The 26,210-nt window shown below is 41.2% G+C and overlaps 1 protein-coding gene across 7 annotated transcripts; it reads left to right on the top strand.

Annotated features, from left to right (window-relative positions):
• The first annotated feature begins 3,821 nt into the window (after positions 1 to 3,821).
• Positions 3,822 to 11,748, top strand: LOC106008049 (uncharacterized). 7 transcript variants are annotated; one of them, XR_015443957.1, is made up of 5 exons: positions 3,822 to 4,281; positions 5,289 to 5,551; positions 6,775 to 6,931; positions 8,336 to 8,604; positions 9,318 to 11,748. XR_015443957.1 is itself a non-coding variant. In XM_087193331.1 (2 exons), the coding sequence occupies exons 1-2, from the start codon at positions 4,505 to 4,507 to the stop codon at positions 9,321 to 9,323; spliced, it is 1,053 nt and encodes a 350-aa protein (XP_087049457.1). In that variant the 5' UTR covers positions 4,292 to 4,504; the 3' UTR covers positions 9,324 to 11,748. The 7 variants fall into 7 exon arrangements, 1 of the variants encoding a protein (XP_087049457.1); XR_015443958.1 differs by lacking the exon at positions 8,336 to 8,604 and having other exon boundaries at positions 3,973 to 4,281; XR_015443953.1 differs by lacking the exon at positions 3,822 to 4,281 and having other exon boundaries at positions 4,292 to 5,551.
• Positions 11,749 to 26,210: the final 14,462 nt, after the last annotated feature.

Below are 26,210 nucleotides of genomic sequence, written 5' to 3' on the forward strand. Positions count from 1 at the left end.
CCAGGAAACATGCGTAAAGTTTTAAAAATTTGAGACAAATTACTCTTATCCTCACATTGGAGAAAAACCAAATTCTCATCTGGAACTCATCTGAGGAATATTCTATATGCCCCTGTATCAGCCCTTCTTTGCTGCTACAATGAAATACCTGACACTGGTAATTTATAAAAACAGAAATTTATTTCTCAGAGTTCTGGAGGCTGGGTATTCAGGATCCAGGTTCTGACAGGTTCAGTATCTGGAGAGGGCTTGGTTTCTCCTTCCTTGATGGTGTCTTGTTGCATCTTCCAGAGGGGATGAATGCTGTGTCCCTACTTAACAAAGGGGCAGAAAAGAAAAAGGAGGAACTTAAGCTAGTTCCCTGCAGCCCTAATCCATTCATGAGGGCTTCACCACTTCCCCCAATGCCCCACCTTCTAATACCACCATAATGGGTAGTAAGTTTTGACTTGAATTCTGGAGGGGACACATGCAAAGCCCAGCAGTCTCTAACGTCCTCTCTCCATCATTCCCCCATCCTAGTAAAGTCCAGTGAGAGATACTCTGACCTACATTCAGGAAGAAAGCTGCCCGATTGTTACAAATAAATGTCCTTTCACCCCGAGTAAGAGTGTATATTGTGACGTTATTCCAAAATTTGATATCTAATTATTCCAAGAGCTGACTTAGAGCTGAACTAACAGGTGCTCAGTTAGTCAACTAAGGTAAGCCAAACGGCAAGTAACAATGAAATCTTATTTCTTTCACTCTAATAGAATAAGCAAGAAGCCAAACAAGAAAAAGTGTGGGCTTCCCTGTGCTCTGTTTTCTCCCCCAGAACAGCTCCAGGTGAGGGGTGGATATTGGGGGATTGTCTCACAGGCCCCAGGATGGTAGGCAGGGATAAGGGGTGGGAAAGCACTGGACACTAACAGAGTCAGGGCAGAAAAATGTCTTCAAAAGAGGCTCCTGAAGGAAGTGCCTGGGCTAGGAAGGCAGATGTGCTAGTCTGTGCCTCCCGAGATGACTTTCACCTAATGTACATTTTGATTATCACAGGCAACTGCAGTCAGAATGAAGCTAATTATCACCAACTTTTCTCTGGGATAAAGACACTGAAGATGCTATCATTAGATAGTGTTGTGCACTTTGTGAGGACTTTGCTATGTTCAAATTTGGAACTGGACACAACTGCAAGACCTCTTAATAAATAATATTTGGGATTTTGGGGGTTTTTTTCTTTTGGTACCAGGGATCGAACTTGGGACCTTGTGCTTGCAGGGCAGGTGGTGGAACCACTGAGCTAAAACCCTGGCCCAATAAATAATACTTGTTAAAGGCCTGAATATAACTAATGGTCAATTATTTGCTTGCCCTATAATGGCTTTTAATTGACTTCCTAGTTTTACTATTCTATTCACTGTATATAGTTTTAATTATAATTTCAAATCTTTTTGGTAGGAATAATTTTAATAGAAATAATCATAATAGGAACAAAAAAATTGAATAAAGATATTAATCTGGGTGTGGTGGTATATACGTATAATCCCAGGGTTTAGGATGCTGGGTCAGGAGGATTCAAGTTTGAGCCCACCCAGCCTAGGCAACTTAGTGATTTAGTGAGACCCTGTCTCAAAATTTAAAAGGTGGAGGGGAGGGGGTGTAGTTCAGTGCAAAAGCCCCAGACTCAATTCCTAGTACAAAAGAATAAAAAAAAAAAAGGGAAAAAAAGATATTGAAATATAATATTCGAATATATGCCAACTAACAGGTAAGAAATTGTGACTCCTTCCTGGGGGATTTACATCCTACTAAAAGATATTTCAGATACTATCATGAACTCATGGCAATCCTCATTCTTTTACCTGACTCCAGACCCTAATTTGCTTCCTTGCTTAACATATTCCCTAAACTAGGACAGAAAAATTGGGGAAGGGTGGAACACAAAAGAGATGAAATTCACAGCCTGTATCAAGCCAAAACACGTTTCCACCCATTTGGTGGAACTTTTTAAAAGCTTACTAAGGCAAATCTAACTCTGCAAATGTATATTTTAAAAGGTTGGATATTGAATGTGGAAAGGAAAATGAACTGCTGTGCAAGATCGAAGTGTTGCGTGAAATTTCAGTAATTGTGCCCATTAACTGAAAAAATATTTGCTTAGGGTTGCTTTTCAGTTCACCCTTAGTAAGGCAATGGAACAGGAATGTGCTGGCCTGGGGAGCTCTCTTGCCTTTTCACCTACTACGTTTTCAAAGCTGGAACTTCAGCACTGCCTTCCTACATTAAGTGTATTTGCATACCTTCCTCCATGTAAATAAATACCAGTCTGAAGGCTAAAGACAGGCTGGATTAAAGTGGAAATTGGCGGAGTGGAGGAGGGACAGCCACTGAGAATCATTTTTCTGCCTCTCCTCATTGTGCCTCAGGCTTGGAATACTGTAGAGGAGCAAACAATGGCTTTCGTCCACCCGCTTAGGGTTCTTGGCTGAGCTACAAATTAAATTCACATAAAACCAGATTATTGGGAGAAAAACCAACAAAATATGAGACTCAAGAAGGGCCAGATAGGGCTTATGTAGTATCCTGAGCTTCAGGAAGCAATAAAGGCCTGGGGTTGTCTGGTGGGTGGTGGTGGACACAAGTTACTTGGGACGAGGGGAAGAAAAGTGTGGTGACTAAGTGATAAAAGTGTGGTCTTGTTATGCAGATAAAGTCTCAGGTAATCTCAGGTAATCCTCAGAAAAACAGGTGACAGGTGACTGCACAGTGTCCACCTCCAGTTGCTGGTGAACTCAGTTGATAGTCCCTGGTTGATAATTTGGATTCTTTTTTGGCAGGAAGGAGGAGTCAAGAAAATTGAGTTCCTTTTGGGGATCAGTCTTCAGGCAGATGAGAAGAGCTCAGGAAAAGCCTTTGCCTGACTCCACCTTCCCCAAGTGTCCTCATTCAAAGGGATATCAAAGCATATATTTAAGCATCATATTTTGGGGTGGGATTTCCAGAACTCCTTTAACACTCTAAGGTTAGGTAGAATGATATTAAAATTAGCTGTTAATTCCCTAGGTTTTTTTCCTGACTTAATTCATTATATATTCATTACAGGCTCTAGTATTTCCTTTCCTTGTTTTTTTTTTTTTTTTTTACAGTTGATTTAAAACTCCTCCCTAGAACTATGGAAGTTCCTCAAGAAACTGAAAATAGAGATACGCTTTGATCCAGGTATCCCACTTCTGCGTACATATCAAAAGGGAATGAAATCAGCATACCAAAGAGACACCTTGACTCCCATGTTTGAGTGGCTCTGTTAAAAATAGCTAAGATTGGGCTGGGGGTTTAGCTCAGTGGTTCTGCCGTCTGCCTAGCAAGCATGAGGACCAGAGTTTGATCTCCGGTACCAAAGAAAAAAAAATAGCTAAGATAAGGAATCAACCTTGATGTTTACCAATAGATGAATGGATAAAGAAAATGTGGTATGGAGCCAGGGATTTATCTCAGTGGTTCCAGCACCTGCAAGTGCAAGGACAGAAGTTCGATCCCCAGTATAAAAAAAAAAAAAAGGGAAAATGTGGTATGTATACACAATGAAACATTATTCAACCATAAAAAAGAATGAAACATTCTCCTTTATAGCAAATTAGATGGAACTGGGCGGCATTAAGAGAAATAAATCAAACATAGACAAATTCTGTGTGTTTTCTTCATATATGGATGTTCTTAAAAGTTGATCAGAATGCATAATGGTGATTACTCTGAGACTGAACAACAGTTACTCCATCTTTGTAATAGGCCCCCAACTTTCTGCTTCTGTTACGGATCACCAGATAGACATCAAGTTCCAGGGATGTGCTTGTTGTTGTGCCAGGAAGGTCTGTTGTGTGCATAGTGTTCTGTCATGCTTGCCCAACTCCATATCTGAATATGTTATCTTAAGGACAATCTGTAAAAGGTCTGTTTTATCTCTCTCCTCCGCTTTTGTGTTTCTGCTTGCCAACATCCCCTGAGACCCCCTATAAAAACAGCTTCGGACTCTGAGCCAGTTGCCTCTCTGAGCTACTTTGCTTAGGGAGTGCCATCTGGCTAGACTAATAAGGGTCTGTTTTACTTTCCAACTTGTCCAGTGTGTTCCTTCCCAGGTGTTCTTTGCTGCAGTCAGCTCCTCGGAGCATTTGGTAAGGCCCTTGGTCTTACATTCTGGAGGCCCCAGTGAGACCCCTGGGTAGGAACCCCCGGTTTGGCCGAGACTCCGTGGGGGGATCCAGCAGGAGACTCTCAGGCACAGACCTCAGAAAACCTCCAGAGGTAAGCTTTTGGCCAGTTGCAGCCATTTGTTAAGTCAGGAGTGAGGTGGCTGATGAGCAGGGAAGCCTCCCCTGACCCTGAGGTTCCTGACGAGGAACAAGGGAAGATTTAGTTTCAGTTTGTCATGGTGCCCGTTAGTCTTGTCTTTTGTATGTTAATGTTGTGTCTGTTGTGTGTTTGATTTTACATTTTTTTCTTTCCAATCTTCATCAGGAGCAGAGTAATGGGAGGAACCTGCTCTACTGGGTCCATTACGCTTGACTGTGTTCTCACTAATTTTAAATTGGCTTTTTCTCCAGAACAAGCAGATGAATATGGGGTGAAATTCTCTCGCAGAAAACTCCACTCCCTGTGCCAATTGGAATGGCCAGCCTTTGGGGTGGGATGGCCAGCCAAAGGGACTTTTGACCCCAGTGTTTGCTGGGAGATTTGGGGCAAAGTCACTGGTCGCCCTGGCCACCCAGACCAATTTCCCTACATAAACATCTGGGTTCAGGCTTATGAGAAACCTTCAGCTTGGCTGCAGCGCTGTTCCCTCCGAACAGACACTTGCATTTTAGTTGCTGCCCCAAAAGAGCCCTGGGAACTTAAGCCCCGGGCTCCTAAGCCAGTTCTCTCACAGGAACCTGACCCCCTGAATCCCTTAGGAGGGCCTCTGCCCTATGTGGACTCCTCCACCCCCTCAGATGGCTCCCACTCTAGACCCCACAATCCTTCCCTTCCTCCATCTGCTCAACCTTCGGCTCCTACTCCTCTCTATCCTCCTCTCCCAGAGGGGCCTCAGTCCCCAGACTCTGTGACTTCTCCCCCACACACAAGAGCTGGGGCTGCATATGGGCCTTGCAAGGTCCCCACTGGGGAAATTAGTTCTGCCCCTCTCTTGCCTCTTCGGGAGACAGAACAAGGTCACTATGTTTATATCCCTTTCACTACCAGTGACTTATATAATTGGAAACATCAAAATCCTCCCTTCTCAGAGAAGCCCCAAGCCCTAATATCTCTCCTAGAGTCTATCTTCCATACCCATGATCCTACTTGGGGTGATTGCCAACAACTCCTCCAGGCCCTTTTTACCTCAGAGGAGAGGGAAAGGATCCAGGGACAAGCTGTGAGGTTGGTACTAGGTGGACCGGAAGGAGCACAGCTCCCATCCACCCAACCCCGCTGGCAAACTAATACCTCGGGTGGGAGAGAAGCTCTCCAGAACTATCGTCAGCATCTCCTGGCCGGCCTGAGGGGAGCCGCTTGGAAGCCTACCAATTTGAGCAAGGTAAGCAAGGTCCTTCAAGGACCAGAGGAATCCCCTTCTGCCTTTTTGGAGTGTCTGTTGGAAGCATACCATACGTATACTCCAATTGATCCAGATGCCCCTGCAAATCGGCAGGCAATAAATTTGGCATTTGTTACCCAGTCGGCCCCAGACATTAGAAAGAACCTGCAAAGACTAGAAGGATTTGAGGGAGAGACTAGAGAAAAGTTGAGCCATAAAAGGGAGGGAGCAAGGGAAGGATTCGACCCCTATTTGAGAAAGATCAATGTGCCTATTTATAAGGAAAAGGCCCATTTTAAGAAGGACTGTGAAAAGCTAAAAAGAAAAAGAAAAAAGGAGACCCAAAAGGAAAAAGGTGGAATCCTCTTAGTAGATGAAGAAGATTGACAGGGCCAAGGCTCATGGCCGCTCAACCCTAGTGAGCCTATGGTGACTTTGGAGATAGGGGGAACAGATGTTCAGTTCCTTGTGGACACTGGTGTGGCCCACTCTGTCTTGAAGACCCCCTTTGGACTGCTCACTTCCTCAAAAACCTCCATTACTGGAGCCACTGGGAAAGTGGCCTCCTTCCCTTGGACCACTAGACAGATTGTGAATCTAGGAAAAGGCACCATCTCGCATTCCTTCTTAGTTATCCCTGAGTGCCCATACCTGTTGCTGGGAAGAGACTTGCTATGAAAGTTGGCGGCTATTATTTCCTTTGAGCCTGAAAGAGGGACCTTCGAGCTTAAGCCACCCTCTGCCATTATGGTAACGGTTCCCCTAGAAGATGAATTTAGATTGCTAAAGGAGGGTGCAGAGCCCCCCGAACAAAAATGGGACTACCTTCAGAAAAAGTTTCCCAGGGTATGGGCTGAAACCAATCCACCTGGGCTGGCCAACCACCATGCCCCAGTGGTGGTCCAGTTGCTGGCCTCTGCTGCCCCCATCCATGTGTGACAATACCCCCTCTGGCTGGAGTCCAAGGTGGGAATCTCTAAGCACATCCACCAACTCCAAGAGGCTGGCATCTTGGTCCCTTGCCAGTCAACCTGGAATACTCCCCTGCTTCCTGTGAGGAAGCCTGGCACCTCAGACTTCAGACCGGTACAGGATTTGCAGGAGGTGAACAGCTGGGTGGAGACCACCCACCCAACAGTACCAAACCCCTATAGTCTGCTGAGTCTCATCCCTCCTGCCCATGTGTGGTATTCGGTACTAGACCTTAAAGATGCATTTTTCAGCATACCTCTGGCACCAGTGAGCCAACCCCTCTTTGCCTTTGAGTGGACTGACCCAGACACTGGGACTACCGGACAGCTGACATGGACCCGGCTGCCACAGGGATTCAAGAACTCTCCCACTCTGCTTGGGGAAGCTCTCAGCAAAGATTTGTGAGAGGTAAGGAGAGTTTTTCCCCAAGCAACTATTCTTCAATATATAGATGACCTCCTAGTGGCAACTTCAACCAATGAAGAATGTCTTGTGGCCACTGAGGGCCTCCTGGAAGTTCTCCAAGACGTGGGATATCGGGTGTCCTGGAAAAAAGCTCAGCTTTGCCAGACCAAGGTAACCTACTTGGGCTATATTCTTGAGGAAGGGAAGAGGAGGCTGGCAGAATCACAGGTATCAGCAATTCTCCAGATTCCAGAACCAAGCTCAAAGAAACAGGTGCATGAATTCCTAGGGGCAATCAGGTATTACAGAATTTGGATCCCAGGTTTTGCTGAAATTGCCAAACCCCTGCACGAAGCCACCTCAGGGGAGATACACCCCTCGAATGGACTGAGGCTTGCCAGCAGGCATTCCAACTGCTTAAAACTATGCTTGCTTTGGCACCAACCCTGGCATTGCCAGACATAACTGAGCCCTTCACTCTGTATATAGCAGAGAAGAACAGGGTAGCTAAGGGAGTGATAACTCAGCCTTTGGGACCATGGAAGTGGCCGGTGGCATACCTCTTGACAAGGCTAGACCCAGTGGCTCGAGGGTGGCCCACCTGTCTGAGGATTGTAGCAGCAGCAGCTGCTCTAACCCAAGAGGCTGACAAACTGACCTTCAGAGAGGATTTGACTTTAGTCACTCCCCATGCCATTGAGCCCTTATTAAACAGCTCCCCTAGAAAGTGGCTATCTAATGCCAGATTGTTGCAATACCAAGGACTCCTATTGGAGCAGCCATGCATAGAGTTTGCCACCACCGCTGGCCTCAACCTGGCTACCTTACACCCAGAGTCCGACGAACAGATGCCCATCCATGATTGCCTTGAGACTGTTGAAAATTTATGGGGAGGGCATCTGGATTTAACAGACCAGGCCCTCCCCCAGGTGGAGGTCACATTCTATACTGATGGGTGCAGCTTCATGCATTACAGAGTATGATATGCCAGGGTGGCGGTGGTCAACCAGGACCAACAGGTGGAAGGGGAGCAAGGGCTGCCCCAAGGGACATCAGCACAAATGGCTGAGTTGATTGCTCTGACCAAGACTCTGGAACTAGGTAAAGGTAAAAGAATAAATATTTTCACGGACAGCCGTTATGCCTTTGCCACTGCCCATGTGCACGAGGAAATTTATCAAAACTGAGGGCTACTGACCTCTGAAGGAAAGACAATTAAAAATAAAACTGAGATATTGACATTGTTACAAGCTATTTGGCTACCATGAGAGGTTGCTATCATCCATGTCCGTGGGCATCAAAAAGGGGCTAGCCCTGAGGTGACTGGTAATAATGCAGCTGATCTGGCAGCAAAACAGGCTGCCCAAAAATCAGTGGGGAAACAGATGGTTCTGCTCCCCACACCAGTGCTGCCAGAGAAACCAGAGTACACAGATGAAGAAATGGTGGAAATGACCAAAAAGCAGTGGACCCAAAGTAAACATGGATGGTGGACGACCAAGGATGGAAAAGTGGTGCTCCCAGCTGCTGTAGCAGACACACTGCTACAAGAACTGCATGGGTCCACCCACCTTGGTGAGAAAAGAATGATGGCCACTCTGTGATCCCATTTCATCAGCAAGGGAATGGCACAAAAGGCCAAAGACCTAGTGAGACGATGCCCCACCTGTATCAAGGTAAACACAAACTGGATGACCAGACCCCCAGGGGTCCAATATAGAGGATTAACTCCAGGAGAACATTGGGAATTGGATTTTACTGAAATGAAACCCGGCATGTATGGGTACAAGTACTTATTAGTCTTTGTAGATACTTTTTCAGGATGAATAGAAGCCTTTCCTACTAAGAGAGAGACAGCCAAGGTAACCGTCAAAAGGCTCTTGACAGAAATAATTCCTCATTTTGGCTTGCCTTTAGCTCTGGTGTCCGACAATGGCCCAGCCTTTATGGCTAAATTATCTTGATTCATCAGTAAAGCTTTAGGGATAAAATGGAATTTGCATTGTGCTTATAGGCCTCAGAGTTCAGGACAAGTAGAAAGAGCAAATCAAACCTTAAAAGAGGTTCCAACTAAATTATGCCTGGAGACTGAACAAGGTTGGGTAGAACTTCTCCCCTTTGCCCTCCTTTATACCCAGTGTACCCCTAAGCCGCCCCTAAATCTGTCACCCTTCCAGATCATTTATGGGCGATCTCCCCCGATCATCCCTCTGGTTGATTTGGAGTTAAAGGAAAGACTTTCCCACCTCCAACTCCTTAAGTCCCTAAAAGCAGTCCATCAGCTTCAATCAGAGCTACATGATAAGCTGAGAAAAACTATGCCTGGTCCCAGTGAAAAACCTTTGCAACCCTTACCCTATAAGCTGGGGGATTTGGTTTTCATTCACAGGTTTGACTCCAAGACCCTTGAATCCTGCTGGAAGGGACCATTTCCCATCATCCTGGTGACTCCCTCAGCAGTGAAGGTAGCTGGACACTCTGCCTGGATCCACCACAGTCATTTAAAGGTAGCACCCCTGGAGGAAGTGATGTCAACATGGCGGATCGATCGGAACACAAAAGACCCCCTCAAGATAAGATTGATCAAAAACTAGTTTGGACAATATGGGGGTTCTTGGGGCTACTGTTCTTACCAGCCCCAATGGAAGGGGGATCTGGATGCCAGCTGGTGTTGTCCAGCCACACTCCCCAGAACTGGACTTGGTCTTTGAAAAATGCCTTAATGGGAGCTCACATTGCCACCATTACTACTGATAGACAGCCCCATTTTATTATAGACCTGTGTTCTCTGGGGCTTCCAATCATTAGTGGTGGGGGGGCTGGATCAAAGGGTAAAGTTTCATCCCGAAAGATGGGTAAAGGGGACTGTGGAGGGAGGTGTGGAATAGACGATAAATTGGAAAAAAAACCTCCAAGATATAGATATTTATGCCTGCCCCATAGGGAAAAATAAAAGGTGCAATGAGGGACCAGGAAACCACTGTCATCATTGAGGTTGTGAATCTATTGCCCCGTGGAAAAATGATGATGCGTATTTGGCCTTGGAACGACAAACACCAAGTGGTTCATGTTCCAAAGGAAAATGTAATCCCATCAAGCTAACCTTAAAACAATGGTGAAGTCCATATAAAGATTGGGAAAAAGGAAAATCCTGGACAGTGGGACTCTATGTGGGTGGAAAGGACCCTATAACAGACCTCCTCATCCAGCGTAGCCCAGTAATAGTACCACCTAAACCAGTAGGCAACATTTATAGGGTCTCCGGCCCCCAAGAAAAATAAAAGGCAAAAGGAACCTATAATGTGTCATTAGTTGCTCCTGAATCTCTGATCCAACCATACCTAAAAACCCTGGATGCCATGTACACCCTGTTAAATGAGTCTAGCCCCAATCTTACTCAAGGGTGCTGGCTGTGTTTGAGTCCATGTCCCCCGTATTATGTAGGGTTGGCAGTAAACGGCACCTTCTCAGAAGCTGACCAGAATGAGTGTGATTGGAAACAACCAAGGTTGTCAATTGGGGATATAAAAGGAAAAGGGTTATGTGTTAAAAATCCAAGTGTTACATCATCTTATCTGGACAGTATATGTTCTTATCAGGCACCCACTGTCAGTAATGAAAAATATTTAAAAGCTGGAAACAATGCATGGTGGGCATGTACAAATGGTATAACTCCCTGTTTATCCATGACAGTCCTCAATCAGGAACTTAAGGTATGTGTAACGGTCCACATTTTACCCCAAGTCACTATGTATGGAGAAGACCAGGGTTGGGAATACCTAGCTAAGAGAGCACACACCCGAGAGAAGCGCCACCCAGCATTGATTCCTGTGTTAAATGCAGCAGGCATTGTGGGATCAGCGGCTCTGGGTGTGACCGCAATAGGTCTGCAAGACTTTAATTTCAAGACCCTTGCCCAACAGGTAACAATGGACTTAGGCCTACTTACCGAGTCAGTGTCTCATTGGAAAATCAAGTTGATTCTCTGGCTGAGATGGTCCTTCAAAACCGGCGAGGACTTGACCTCGGATTTATGAAAGAGGGAGGGCTATCTGCAGCCCTAGGAGAGCAACGTTGCTATTTTGCTAACAAATCTGGAATAATAAGAGAAACTCTGGCCACTGTAAATAAACATCTACAAGAAAATTATAATAGATTGATAAAACAGGAGGGATGGTTCCAGTCAATGTTTAACTGGTCTCCCTGGATGACTACCCTTGTTTCTGCCCTTGCTGGACCCCTGTTAATCTTGTTACTAGCTTTGACTTTTGGCCTATGCATTATTAATAAGCTTATGGCCTATGTAAGGGCCCGGATAGGATCTGTTCTCCTAATGATTTTTGAATCAACAGGCCAAATATCATCCTTTAAGTGAGCTAGATGAAAAAGAACAAAGATGGAGGCAAGAATACCAAGATAATGCTGTATAAGATTACAAAGCTATGGGAAAAATCAGTGGGGACTGTAAGACTGAACAATAGTTACTCCATCTTTGTAACAGGGCCCCAACTTTCTGCTTCTGTTACGGATCACCAGGTAGACATCAAGTTCCAGGGATGTGCTTGTTGTTGTGCCAGGAAGGTCTGTTGTGTGTGTAGCATTCTGTCATGCTTGCCCAACTCCATATCTGAATATGTTATCTTAAGGACAATCTGTAAAAGGTCTGTTTTATCTCTCTCCTCCGCTTTTGTATTTCTGCTTGCCAACTTCCCCTGAGACCCCCTATAAAAACAGCTTCAGACTCTGAGCCAGTTGCCTCTCTGAGCTACTTTGCTTTGGGAGTGCCATCTGGCCAGACTAATAAAGGTCTGTTTTACTTTCCAACTTGTCCAGTGTGTTCCTTCCCAGGTGTTCTTCACTGCAGTCAGCTCCTTGGAGCATTTGGTAAGGCCCTCGGTCTTACAATTACTATAGACAGGTAAGGGCTGCAGGGAGAGGAAAGATACTGGGAGGTTAGACAAAGGGCACGCAAACAGAAAGAAAGCTCTAGTGTCTGTAGAACAATGGGTTAACAATGGCTCACAGTAACCTACTTTATGAACAAGAAGAGAATCGCTTGAAGGCTCCAACACAAATAATGACAAGAAGATAAAAATATTAATTACCCTAATTTGATCAGTACATATCATATACACATATTGAAATATCACACTGTAACCCATAAAATATTTATAATTATTATATATAAATTAAAAACTTTTTAAAGTTTAAGGAGATAAAAATGCTACCCTGATTTGATCATTATATACTGTATATATGTATGGAATTATGCAGTACCTCACAAATCCACACAGTTAAAAAATAATTTTTTAAAAGATAGATATATATTTTAAAAGGTTGGTAAAGAAATATAGATTTATATATTTTAAATAAAAATATTTAAAATGTATTTATATAAATTTAAAATATAAATTTAATGATTGTGGGCCGGGGATTTAGCTCAGTGGTTCTGCTGCCTGCCTCGCAAGCGTAAGGTCCCGAGTTCGATGCCCAGTACCAAAAAAATAAATAAAATAAAATAAATTTAATGATTGCATCATTTTTAAAGATTGAATTACAAGTTCTCTCTACTACCTTGTTTACTTTTTTCCTCCCATTCCCTTCAGAATTGTTTTCCCTTTACCTGCTTCCATCTGCTTCTGCATGCAGGCAGCCAACAAGATACAATATGTAAAATATATTTTGCCAAACTTCATGTTTTCTATTTACATGTTTGGACATAGAGAATATGAATCTGGAAGCCTAGATTTTCCATCTTTTGAAAAATTAATGTGTGCTGTAAAACAAATTTTTAAATGAGTTCAGGTATCCTCTTTTTAACTACAGGTTCTTTTGAACAGAGGCAGGTTTCAGCTGCCCAGATGTTTTTGACACTAGACATGGGGAAGGCTATTCCCAAGATTCTCATTGCTCTTCTGGCCCAGATTAGCAGGTGTGACCACACCCATTCCCAGCCCTGCCCTTTTAAGCACTGTTCAGGGTAACATCCTTTGAGCATAAGTGCTCTCAGTAGCCTTACATTCTTCATCAACCAGAACCACTAACAGTCCCTGGTGTCCTACTGCCCATGCTTTGGGACCACCAGGTACAGAATGACTGCTGCAGCCTCCTTTATTTCCAAATAGAAGCCAAATTATCCTAAAGGGTATTTGGGCAGATACCCTCCTATTATTCAATTTACTAAGAAGAACAAAATACTTACATGAGGGTATTACATCTCTGTCATTTACTCACAACTACATTACTTAACATTTTGGACTATTCATAATGCACTGGGATTAACTATAGGGTTATTCTTTGCAAAGGAAATGTAACAAAATTAGTCATAAGCCATGAGTCAGTCTCATCCCAGAAATCACTCTGAAGCACAGTATTAGCAAATACAGTGAGGACTTTACGGAAATATGCCAAAAGCAATATATAGAATGAGAAACCACTCCAGGCTATTTTATATCTAAAATAAACAGTAAAAGCAATATTATAAACCATAGACAAGAAGAAACTTGAATGAACCCTAGTGAACGTTACCTATCCCAATAGAACATCAACTTGCCAAGGCTTGGGGAAACATTGTCTCTAACTGCTGCTGTTACTAATAAAAGGGAGGAGTTGGAATCTTCATGCAGGAAGAAACATCATCCATATAAGTATGTGACATCATGTAGTAAGGAAAAGAGTGTCATCTGTAGATAAAGCATGGAATGAAGGTAAAACCCACAGACACATCCTTGTACTCTATGCTTCTTCCATATCAATCTGCAATCAGGACACTGCTTATCCCACTAAGAATAACCGTGTTAGTCAATAAAGCCCAAAACATAAAGGAACAAAGGAAATAACATCCAGGCCTGGGTTTCAAGATCCAATTAAAGCAGTGAGATGAGTAAGGCAGGAATTTCTGTCTATTTTGTTCACTTATGACATAAGTGTGTATAATGTTGCCTAAACAAAAAAGATGATCAATAAATATTTACTGGACAAATTATGGCATGCATGAATAAATTAGCAACCATTCAACATTCTTCACACTGAGAGATGAACTAGTCCCTGGTACATGTAATCAGACTTGTTGTTATTTGCAGTACTGGGGGTTGAGCCCAGGGCTCAACACTGAGCCATATCCTCAGGCCCTTTAAAAAAATTTTTTACTTTGATACAGGATCTCGCTGAGTTATGAAGTTTCCCAGGTTGGGCTTGAACGTGTGATCCTCTTGCCTCAGCCTTCAGAAGTGGTGGCATTATGGGCATGCAACATCATGCCCAGCTGAACATCAGACTTTTTGTAAAATGTTTTTTGAAGTGTAGTAGTCTCCTTTTTTTTGCTAGTCAGCTACCAAATACTATATCTAAAATGTCTTTACATCAAACCTGTAAGTGTTGGGGACCAGGCTATGTAACTTAGGTCCTGCAGTCTTGAGGCTGGTATGACTTGCTTTAGGAATCGGGAAATATGTGGAAGGCTGCATGTTTCCTGGTTGTGTGGGGAAATTTTGTAATCACAGCACTCCTAAGGCAAGATAACATCTTCTGGGGACAATGCAAAAAATGTAGGAATCTAGGTATAAGGAAGGACTTAATCCCCATAACTTGTTCTCTTTGCCAGGATTAACTTGTTCCTCCTTATTTTATTGCCCCATTCTAACTGTAGTCCTGTTCCAGGAAAACTACACTATGCCTCCCCCTGCACTTCTTGCTGGCTAATAAAAGTGGATCAACCTTGGAGTTTATTGAGCTTGTCCACTAGAGGCAAGATCCTCCCAGTCCCCCTTATACCTTGAATATTGTCTCTGTCTCTCTTTAATCCTTGTTGTCCCCCTACAAGTATCCAAGGGTCTGATCAGTGCCTGGCACATAAGATAGATTCGTACTTTTAAAAGAATTCAACAAATAAGTATTGTGTACCTACTGTGTTCAAATCACTATGAGAAGAGAAGTTCTAAATGAAAAGCATATCACTGGTATAAGACATAACACAAATGGAATATAAGAGTGGTAAGGAGAGTTTGGATACTGTGAAGGAATAAAAATATTGACTTGTTTTAATTATCTGGGCCTTCGTGAGTCATTACTAGATGCTCAAATAAAAACTCTTTAATATCTTGTCTTGATTATATAGGATAGATTATATATCAGTCAGGGTTTGGTCAAGAAAGCAGAAACCACTCTAGGTATTTAAAATAGGAAAGGATTTAATACAGTGAATGAGAGTCCTTACACAAAACCACTGTATAGGTTAGGAGAGTAAGAGATTACAAATATCTGACCCTCATAGCAGGGCCAAATCCCATCATACAGGGACTCCAGGTAGGTGTGAGACTGTTGTTACAGTCCCAACAGAAATCCAGCACAAAGATTTAAGTCCAGTCAAATGCAAAAGTTTTACATTCATCATGTGGACTCAATCGTTCTCCTTTTGTACATTTTCTCTCTTCTTACTATTTTCCTGTTCAAGACTCCACCTAGTATCATCGCAGTATGATATCTCAGACAGGTGGGCTCTCTTCACTACTGTTCTGTTGCCCCTCAGAGTGAATAAGACCTAGCAAGCAGCTAACTTGTAGACCTCTTAGAGAACAAAGTTTTACTAAAGCCTCATTTCCACCAGGGTGGATTTCTTGATATGCTGGGAAGGCTTACCATCCTTGAGTGGGAAGGGTGGATATTCTCAGAGAAGATTTTAAAGAAGAAAGTTGAATGTTTCATAGGTTCCTTGAATAGACAAGACAGTAATGAGCAATTAAAGTAGTGGAAACAACATGTGATAAGTTTTTCCAGGATTTAACAGGAGGAAGAAATTTGTCTCTCTGGGCTACTTTATATGTTTTCTTGTATCCACTGAACAGACTTTCATTACCAACTCTTTTTTTTAGGTTAGTGATATCTATTGGGAGAAAATGGCATACTCTAGAAGTAGGGCCAAAGAAAATATAGAATATAGAATTATATAGCCGTATTCCTCTCATTTAAAACATCACAAAGCAAAAAAAAAGAAAAGTTTCCAGCAGCCCTCCTAAGTGAGACCTTGTGGGTCATATCAAAAAGAATAAGCATTTACTGCCTCACCTTCCCTGGCTGAGCCTCCTCCCTCATTTTTCTAGGAGAGAGCTTCCTGGCCACCCAGGCTGGGAGCTGTGTTCTCCCTGGGAGGGAGAGAATGCTGCTGGGAACAGGCTTGTGACCACCTAAGTGGAGAGAAGTGTCCAGCCTTCCCTTTTCTAACTATCCTCCTTAGGTTAGGAGTGCTGAAAAGCCAGAGCAAGTATCAGATTCTTATTTTGATCTGTGGTCTAAGAAAAATATTCTTTTATCTTTTCTCTCATAGTCCTCAGAGGGCTTTTCTTCTGGAAACACAATAGAAATGCAGATTCCAAAAAGCCACCTAGGAAGATGACCCAAGGCCAGCCCAAGGACCCACGCTCCTTCCCTTCCCTCCAGTGCATTTCGCTGTAACAGTACCAGAGTCAGCCAAAAGCAATGGAGAGGCTGTACAAGGAGGGAAGTGGAGGAGTGGGAGCTTATTAAGATTTACTTCTTCTTCACTGGATTCCCTTCCTTACTCAAGGAGAGATAAGCATTTAGAAAATACAAATACATTGAGAACTTGAGCCAAAGCATTAGGATATTTTAAAAGTCCTTTTAAAATATTTTAAAAATGAAACTAAAATCTCTAATATGAGGCAGCCCACATTTACAGTTCCATAAACATTCAAATTCATTAGCAACATATAAAAGAGACTGAGTATAAGCTGGTAATATTTTTCTTTTCAATGCATTCATTTTCCCCTGATTTGAAAAATTACATGCTTCAATTTGCTTTTTTCCCATTATATAATATAGAATGAAATTAAGGATCTAATCCTTCCTTTATATGAATCCTCTTTAATAATGAATAATCAGTCATAAGTAAAAGGGGATTAAAATTAAAAGGCTAAAACTATAGGTTGAGCAAACAACCAGAGTTATGTGATTGCAGTAATACATTTGCATGGAGAAAAGAGATGAAGGGCATGTGCTACAGAGAATTTCTTTGTGCTCAGATAGCTCATCATGCAATAGTTTTAATGAAAAGTCCATCATGTTGTATGCCTAAACACAACATTACAAAATCAACTATCACCAAATTGAAAAAAAACATGTATGAAGCCTAAAGAGTGTTGAGCCAGGCATAGTGGTGCACTCTGGTAATCCCAGCACTCAGGAGGCTGAGCCAGGGGGATTGTTACAAATTCAAGATCAGCCTGGGCTACATAGTGAGATCCTGTGTCAACAACCCTCCCCCCCTAAAGACTGTTGGGTTGTGTTGAGTAAAAATTAGACTAAAAATGTAAATGTAAAGTATTATTTCCATATATCCATAATTGGCTTGGTACTCTCTGTCATTAGATTTGCTACCCCAGAAAGCCCCATGAAATTATAAGGCCTAAAGAACTAACAAAGGCTAATAAAAATTCCAACAGATAATATTTTTGAAACTTGATTTTTGTAAGCTCCTGTCTAAAATAAATCTCACAATCTCTCCATTTGCAGAATATATCTACTATAGCAAAAAACTCCAAAGCAGCAGGTTTTTTCAAAAATTGTCCAGAACACTGTTATATGACGGTCTCCATAAAGCTTTTCCTCATATACCAGTGGTATCTCTGATCTATCTCTTCAATCACTACCATCAAAACAAATTTCAACCTTCCAAAGTGCAGTTTTCTTCTGCAGTCCCCTAATTCTCCATGTTTTATGATATTTGCAGATCATTCTTTGATTTTTCCGGTAGTGTTTGTCTGTGGCTCTATACTGGAATTTTATGGGGATTGAGTCTTCATTGTTAAAAATAGTCTCCAACATTGTATGAATTTACTATTTCTGGCCCTTGCTCACTGAATTGAGTAATATCATCTGTTCATCCTGAGAATATAAAATTCTCCCTCGCATTTCCAAATGCTTACCAATGGAATGTTATTTGTGTGGTTGAAAACAACTATGTTTCAAATATATGTTGCTGCATTTACAATTGCTATTTCTCACAACCCCAAAAGGCAGTTTATACTTCTTGTGACTGGAATACTAGATTTCTTACTCATCATGAAGATCCTGTCCAGGAGTGGATTCATCTCTGCTCAAATCACAGTTATTTCAGAATACAGGTCCATTCTTACAATTAAACACAGCCATTGTTATTTAGTATTTTCTCTTTTTAATGTGTACATTAAAATTGTATAATTTTTTGATGTTTACTTCTTTTATCCCAAGACAAACAAATGTAGACCTAGAACTGAATGTGTTTGCTTCACCTAGAAGTTCACTCCCAGACACTCCTCATCTGAAGGTACAAATGGAAGTGTTTTCCAGATGTTACAATTATATTTACTTCCTCAAAAAGGCCTATCAGTTCTCGTGGGAGGAACTACTTTTATTCACTGAGATCTTTTCCCAGCAATATATGCAGTGCATCTAGACTGGATAGTTTATAAAGAAGGAATTTATCTTTTATAGTTTATGGGGCTGGAAAGTTCAGGGACAGAGGCTTTGCACTTGGTCTTCACATAGTAGAGGGTGGAAGGACAAGAAAGTACAGGGTGGAGAGGAGGTTTGAACTCATCCTTGTACCCAGAATGCAGACCCAGAATAACCCCATTCATTCACTAGTGAGGGCAGAATCCTTGTGACCCAGTCACCTCTCCAAAGTACCACTTCTCAACACTGTTGTACTAGGGATCAAGTTTCTAACTCAAGAACAAGGAACCCACTCAAACCATGCAGGAAGAGGATAAGGCCCCCAGTACCCCTTGGACCATAGCGCGTCAATTTCACTAAGGCCTGGTGAGCTACGATTGGACATTTGTATCTTCTGTGGTAGCAGAGCTGTTGGATCTTAGAGGAGTGATATCATTCAAATTATTCAGCATAAGAATAAACAAGTAAATGTAAAGGCAACAAATTCTTAATTCTACATGATGAGACATCATGAAGAGAGAAAGGTCTCTTCTTTCTATGCACAGCTTATAATGTTAGCATTATGCAATGGTTTTCATGAACAATAAAACACATTAGAATGGCATTAAAAAAAAAAAGAAATTGCCCCTAACTCCATTTAGCTCCAGACTATTTTGTATTTTTCTTATATCATCTAGATCTGACCTATAATTGTAATCATGTTATGTATTTTGCTTTTAAAACAACCATACCACATTTTCTATATTCTTACCTTGCTTATTAGTATTTATATTCAATGGTTGTATTCTTGTTGATACACTATAATTTACTAAGTTATTTTTAGTTTTGGATAATTTTCCTTTTTCTTTGTTTTCTTTTCTATTACATATTGAAACATCTCTCCTACATCTGTCAAAATATTTCTCTAGAAAAAATTTTCTGGAGTTGTATTACTTGGTCAAACAATGTAAAACGTCTCTGTAGTTTTATTAAATATTATCCCTTTAAAGGGGGCTATGACAATTTGAAATATTCTTGCTACATGTATGTATCTGAATTTACGCTCATCTCATGACATAAAGCAGTAACTCTAAATTGCATTTCTTCCATTGCATTCTTCCATAGCAAGACCACACTTTCTTTGATCAAGCCATGTTCTAATTCTTTCATCTCTTTTGCAAAGCTGAGGGTCTAATAGCAGTCAATGAGTTCACTCTTCTCTCCATCCAGAGTTGAGTCAAACTGAAAGGAAAAACACTCAACACATACACATATGAAGTATTTGTTTATTCCTTGTATTATGACGAACATTTTCTTGACTTCCTCTTATGTTGCAAGAAAAAAACTCAAACAGTTTGTGAAAAGCTGATATAATAATTTAATGTTCCTTTGGCTGTACAAAATTAGAAATTTAGTAACCCAAAGTATTTATAGAAAGTACATTGATGAATATAATAGAATATAAAGTAAAATATCTAGGTCATCTAATATATCATCTGGGATATGTCTTACTGCTAATAACAAAAAATCTAAGCATGGTTTTAGAAATATAAACATTTAATTATGAGACAAAATAACCTTCTAGATATTCCTAGAAGTTTCTGCCCCGAACAAAGTCATCAAGGAACCAGACTCTTTCCATTCTTTTATTTAACCAAGCTCAGTATGTCGGTCCTTGTTCAGTTGTCTCATGACCACAAGATGGCTGCCTTAACATCAGCCACTCCATTCATTCAAAGACAAGAAGCAGGAAACAGGGGTAATGATTAAGGTAAAAGAAAACTTTTCTTTATTCTTTTTCTTTTCTTTTTTTTTTGAGGAGCAATAAATATTTCCCAGAAGAACCCGATTTCATGTCATTTCAAGACTATCATTTCATGTCTCTTTACATAGAACTAAGTTTATTATGATGATAAAACAGTTTATTAATATCAGTAGATTATCACTGGGTTATGGCTTTAGAACTACTCTATCCCTAGACTCAAATGGGCCTATTTTTTATGAGATAAAGAGTTTTTAGCTGGTACAAAAGGAAAATCACGGTGTTTGATAGTGAGTAAGAATGGAAGCTACGCCTCCCAGCAGGCAGCCATAATATGGGCCGCATATGGGAAACAGAGGGTTTGTAGATCTCCCACTCTTCTATCAATGGGTTTTCATGGACAACACACTGAAATCTCTTTTTCTTCTCCCTTAGGTCAATACTCCAAATATGTAAGAGAAAAAATCATGTGTTCTGCTTGGCCCATCAGGAGAGTCACGGCTTCTGGGTTCTCCTCTGGTGATTCACAGGTAGACAAGGAGAGAACATTAGTCCTCAGAAAATGGGGATTGTCTGGGGCCAGAGACAAACACAGTAGCCATCCCTCATATCTAATTTAAATGAAATATATCCCAAAGGATGTATAACCTTCCCAATTTGTACCATATTTTATGGAGATAAAATCTACAAGCCTTGGTCCTTAGCTCTAAGCAGAATACAATCTATTTAAGGAGATTCTTAGTGTAATAACATTACCAGGATTCGATGAGAATTACTAGTAAGTTTCAAATAATAAATGTTTTGCCCCTTACAAGGTTTGTTGAAGATAAGGAGGCATAAACTCTTTCCCATGGAGGAAAGGGCTGGAAATACTTCAGTCATACAGCCAGCCTTTGGGAAGTCACATGTGCCAGAGCTCTTTCTCGTCAGCCCCTGCCTGGGGTCAGAGCCTCCTCCAACGGCAGCCACTCTGGTGCTATGGTACAGGTTCAGATGGTACAGGTTCAGAGGCTGAGAAGTGCTGTTTGCCTCAGGCAGCTTCCAGCTTTCCCACTTTCTCTTGCCTTTGGGGGACGAATTAATTTTAACTCCTTCTGCCCCATCTCCAGCCCTCTTTTTTAAAGTGGTTGAATGAAAATACCATTATTAGGGACAAAAGTTCTTCAAACCTCTTTTATAGCTACAAAACAAGCATGCAATATGGAACACGGTTATGATTCTGCTACTATTCTTCTAGGAGGTAAGCAGTGAGGTACTTAACATTTCTGTGCTGAAGAAACTACCTAAAGGAAAAAATATTAGTTTATTTCCAGTCTTTGCAATCAGGTTCCTGGTGTAGATTATGAGATGATCCCCAAAAAACTTGGTAGAATTTTAACAAAATATTTTATGAAAATGGGTCCTATAATAAAAAATAACAGTTCAAATGGATTTGTTATATATACCCAATTTTTGATATAGTTAAGAGCCCTTCAGTTGGAAAACCCTATTATTGAAGTCTATGTAATCTCTCTTGGTCACTGGAGAATTCAATTTACACTATAAATCTAACTAAGAAAAAAAAAGTGTTCACACCCTTAAATGAATCACAGTTAGCAGGATTAAGATCTAATTAGAAACACTGCTGCCATCTGAGATTACTTATGAGCCCAAAACAAATTGCTGACTGAAAAAAAAAAAATTAGAGAGATTCCCAAAGGCCCTGGAATAATATCTGGGTTAAAAATTTGGTTAATATTTTCTTTCCTGATTTGTACACCCAGATCTGGATCCATTATTATCAAGAGATCCTTGTTTTTTAATCATCAAATGCTATTCAAGACCTTGTGCAGGAAGCAGACCCTTGGTAACAGGAAGACTTTGTAAAAAATTTCTCCTTTCAGGAAAAGGAAGATGCACTCTAGAGAAGGAATTTCCCATATGCTAGCGTGTTATTCCCACATGCAGCTGAAAGCCACTTCCTTTAAAAAGCCTCCCTTGATCCCATAAATAGCAATTAACTTCCCTCTGTTGGAGACTATCAGGCCTGATCATTTTAATCTCTTCCTAGTATTTTTTAATGACTTACATTATTGTTAGTTATTTACCCATTAATCTTCCTCACCAAAGTTGTAAGTTCTTGAAAGAAGCATCCAGTTCTTTCACATTTTTTTCCTTACTCCCACTAGTGTCCAAAATAGTTAATTATTAAATAATAACTTCTTTTGTATTAATTCAGGCACTGTTAGGCGTTGAGCAGAAAATGGATTGGAAAATTAGCACTATTTTCTTTGCACACTGCTGATAAGCCTAGAATGGATAAGAAGTGTGATTGAAAAAGCAATAACAGCAACATGCTTACATCCTGTGATAGGAGTTGATGTACTTAGCAGTGGTTCATCTTGAAGGCATGGCTGCACTGAATGCAAGAGCAGTATCCCACAGCTAAAATAAAGTGTGATGTGTCTGTCAGTAACTTCTGTTTGAGGTGGAATATGAATGCCTGGGATGGTGAATAAGTTCATGTGTCAGTTACCTAGTCTAAGAGTCTTTGATGAGAATTATGTGAATCTTATCCTTGTGCTAGATATGAATCCCTGAAGGCACCCAAGGATCCAGGGTGGGCAGGAGGGGACTTCCAGTTTCATTGACTTTTGATATTAATGGTTGTCTTGCTACATATTCCTAAAGCCAATTGTTTTCTACCCTGACATGCTTATGACCTTCACCATTCATGAGAAGTTTGATGAACTGGACTTAAAGATGCCTGTTGTGTGAAGGGAAGTACAGGAAACAATAGAAACATACAACCAAAGGATACTACCAAGTTCTAGCACACAGCAAATGAAGAGTGAATAAAAGATCATCTCAATTTGGGGAAAAGACAGATTCAGCTACACTAAGAAAACAAAAATATAAATGGCAATTGAGTCACTCATTCAAAGGATAATTACTGATGACTTATTCTCTGTATGTGACTTCCAAGCATGATGTTTGCAGGTACTATAGCTTGGTGATCAGTTAGTTCTGAGTCTGCTACTGCTTCCTAGAAACATTGCCTGCAGCTTAGATAAGATGTTGATGAAGGTGAAGTGGGGCCAGGGAGAAAGGGTAATTCTCATTGTCCAGCACACATATCCTGTGGTGTTCTGGGGGTACTGTGAGCCCAAAGAATACTGTTCTAGTTGTTCAAACCTGTGTAAGGGCAAACAAGAGTTGGTGTGAAAAATATTTTGAGACACATAATGAATCTAATAAACTTACAAATAAATTATCAGATTCTAAACCAATGAGAAGTAACTTCCATGGTCTTAATTGCTGCATAAAATAGCTTTCTGTTCCCATAGCCCAGCCAACTTCTCAAGAGGAACAGCAGAAGGCAAAACACACAAACACACACACACACACACACACACACACACACAGACATCCAGTCTGGATGTGATGGCCTAGGGTTTTTCATCTCAACTATAAACACTGAAAAAGGCCTGAGAAACCAAAGGAGAGCTACAAAAAGTGGCTGAAGAAGATGAATTGGTTTGGGATCCTGGGGAAAGAGGGACAAGTCAGTGCATCCACCCACCCAATACAAAAAAGGCTTCTCAGCCCTGTTGATGTCAAATCCCCAAACTTGACAGTGAAGGTTAGCAGGGCAAGCTCCTTCCTCCCCAAAAGGATCAGGAAGCCCTCTGACAACATCAGGCCAGCCAGACTCCACAGGCTTGCATTAACCAGGTGGACAGCAGCAAGGAGAATCCTGTCCTTCTCTGCAGGACATGGCACTCCCCTTTCATGCTAACAAATACCTGAAGGTGGGCAGAACTGGCAGGAAAGACCTCACTACACAATGCAGCCCAGTCAGGAGGCCTCTTTATTTTATGGGCACAAGCTTCTCCTTTCCCTGAACACACTAAAGCAATCAGGAGCATGAACAAGGGCAAGTTACCAAAACACCATGAGTCACCCAACCTCAGGCCTTGAGACCACCCTTCTATTCCTTCAGTCAGCATGAGTAGGATGCAGGGGGAGCCCAGGGACACTAATCAACCAGGAAGACTAAAATAACAATGTAGAGGCTCTGGAAATTAAACTGCCACTGGAACCAGTGCCCCCCAAATTCGGTCAATACCTGTGTGCTAAACCTGAACAGGATAAATGCCGACTAAAACAGAACATTTAAACGAGACCCAGAGTCTCCTAACAAAATTGACAAAATGTCCAGGATACAATTGAAAATCACTGTCAAACTAAGAAAATCACAACTTGAATAAAATAAGACAATCAACTGATGCCAACCCCAAGAAAAATCAGAGATAGGAGTTATATGACAAGAATTTTAAAGCAGGCATCATAAAAATACTTCAACTGTCAATAAATTCTCTTCAGACAAATGAAAAACAAACAAACAAACAGAAAACCTCAGCAAAGAAACAGAAGAAATTATAGAATTGCCTATTAGTTTTTTGTCACTATGACAAAATACCAGAGAAAAACAATTTACACAAGGAAGGGTTTATTTTGGCTCACAGTTTCAGAAGCTTCAGTTCATGGTCAGCTGGCTGTAAGGTAAGAACATCATGGTGGAGAGGCATGGGCAGGAACATTGCTCACCTTATGGCAGCCATGAAGCTCAGGAAAAGGGAGAGAGCCAGACAGTGTCTCAAAACTAATGGGTCAAGGACCAAAATAGTCCCCAAGGTCATGCCCTTATGATTCCCTCCCTTCAACAAGGACCCATCTCCTGTTTCCATCGCCTCTCAATAATGCTAGCAAATTCTGATATCAACAGTGGATTAATCCACCGATGAGGTCAGGTCCAATCACTTTCTGAAAGCCCCCCTCTGAATATGTGAGATTTCTGTGGGACATTTTTAGATCTAAACCAGAACAAACTGAAAAAATATTATAAGAGAAATCTGTAAAAATATTTTTTCACTGCAGTGGACTCCATAGTAGAGCAGAGATGACAGAAGAGAGAGGCAGTGAACTTGAGACAACTATTATGGGAAAATAATGAAAGATCCAACATTCATATCACTGCAGTTGAATAAGGATTAACTGAAAGAGTATTTAAAGAAATAATAGCTGAAAAGTCCCCATATTTAGTAAAAGACACACGTCTACACATAGAGGAAAATCTTCAGAATGTTGAATGAGGCCAAGAGTTCTTAGACTTGACACCAAAGGGCAATTTATTTTAAAAATGATAAATTCAACCTCATAAAATTAAAACTGTTTGCTCTATAAAAACAAACAAACAAATCCCACGTGAAGAGGAGAGAAAGGCAAGCTACACAGCAGAGAAAATACTTGCATACTACATACCCATCAGAGGGCTAGTATCTAAAATATAAATAATTCTCAAAACACAACAGGGGTGATCCAACAAGAAAATAGGCAAGAGACATGGAGAAAGTAGATCACTTACACATTATATAAATTTAGAGTGTATTGTTAATATGCTGATTAGTAGCCCCAACGGCAGGAAAAAAAATCTAGCTGGCAACAGGAAGCAACAATTAATTTTCTACTGATCCTGTCAGCCAGACAAGTAGAGAATAAAGTTAAGGAACTCCACCTTTCCTTTACTGAGCTGCACTGTAAATGCATAAAGCTACTCAAGTGTACAGGAAATACCTTAAAACAAAAAGAAATACAAAAGGGGAGCACAGAATGCACCATGAGAAGTTTGAACTTTTCAAAGTCTAACACAAACTGAAAATTAGCCCTATATTCTCAGGCAGAGATGGACTGACTATATGCACACCTAAGCTGAAGGTCACACTGGCAAGTGAGTGGCCACGATAGAATGAAAGACTTCTACAATTCAAGCTAGACAAGCTGCTAAGCAGTGGCCAACCTCTGGGTGCTACAGTAAGCTAGCAGAAGGCAGACCTGAGAAGACGGATACAAACTTCAAAAAGCAAAGGATGCAATGAAAAATGAGATCTATGTCTTATAATCACGATTTTAAATTACAAGTGGTCTGTAATTTTCTGAGTCTTACAGTGAACATAATTGTGCGCACACACACAAACACACACATATATAGTAGGCAGCCTTGGACACACTAGGCTTTGTATATGGCAACCCTGCCTGTTGAGGACAATGCCT

Source organism: Heterocephalus glaber, unplaced genomic scaffold, assembly GCF_053883595.1.
Source record: "Heterocephalus glaber isolate CG9 unplaced genomic scaffold, H.glaber_assembly_v1.0 deba00001587, whole genome shotgun sequence".
NCBI classification, from domain to species: domain Eukaryota; kingdom Metazoa; phylum Chordata; class Mammalia; order Rodentia; family Bathyergidae; genus Heterocephalus; species Heterocephalus glaber.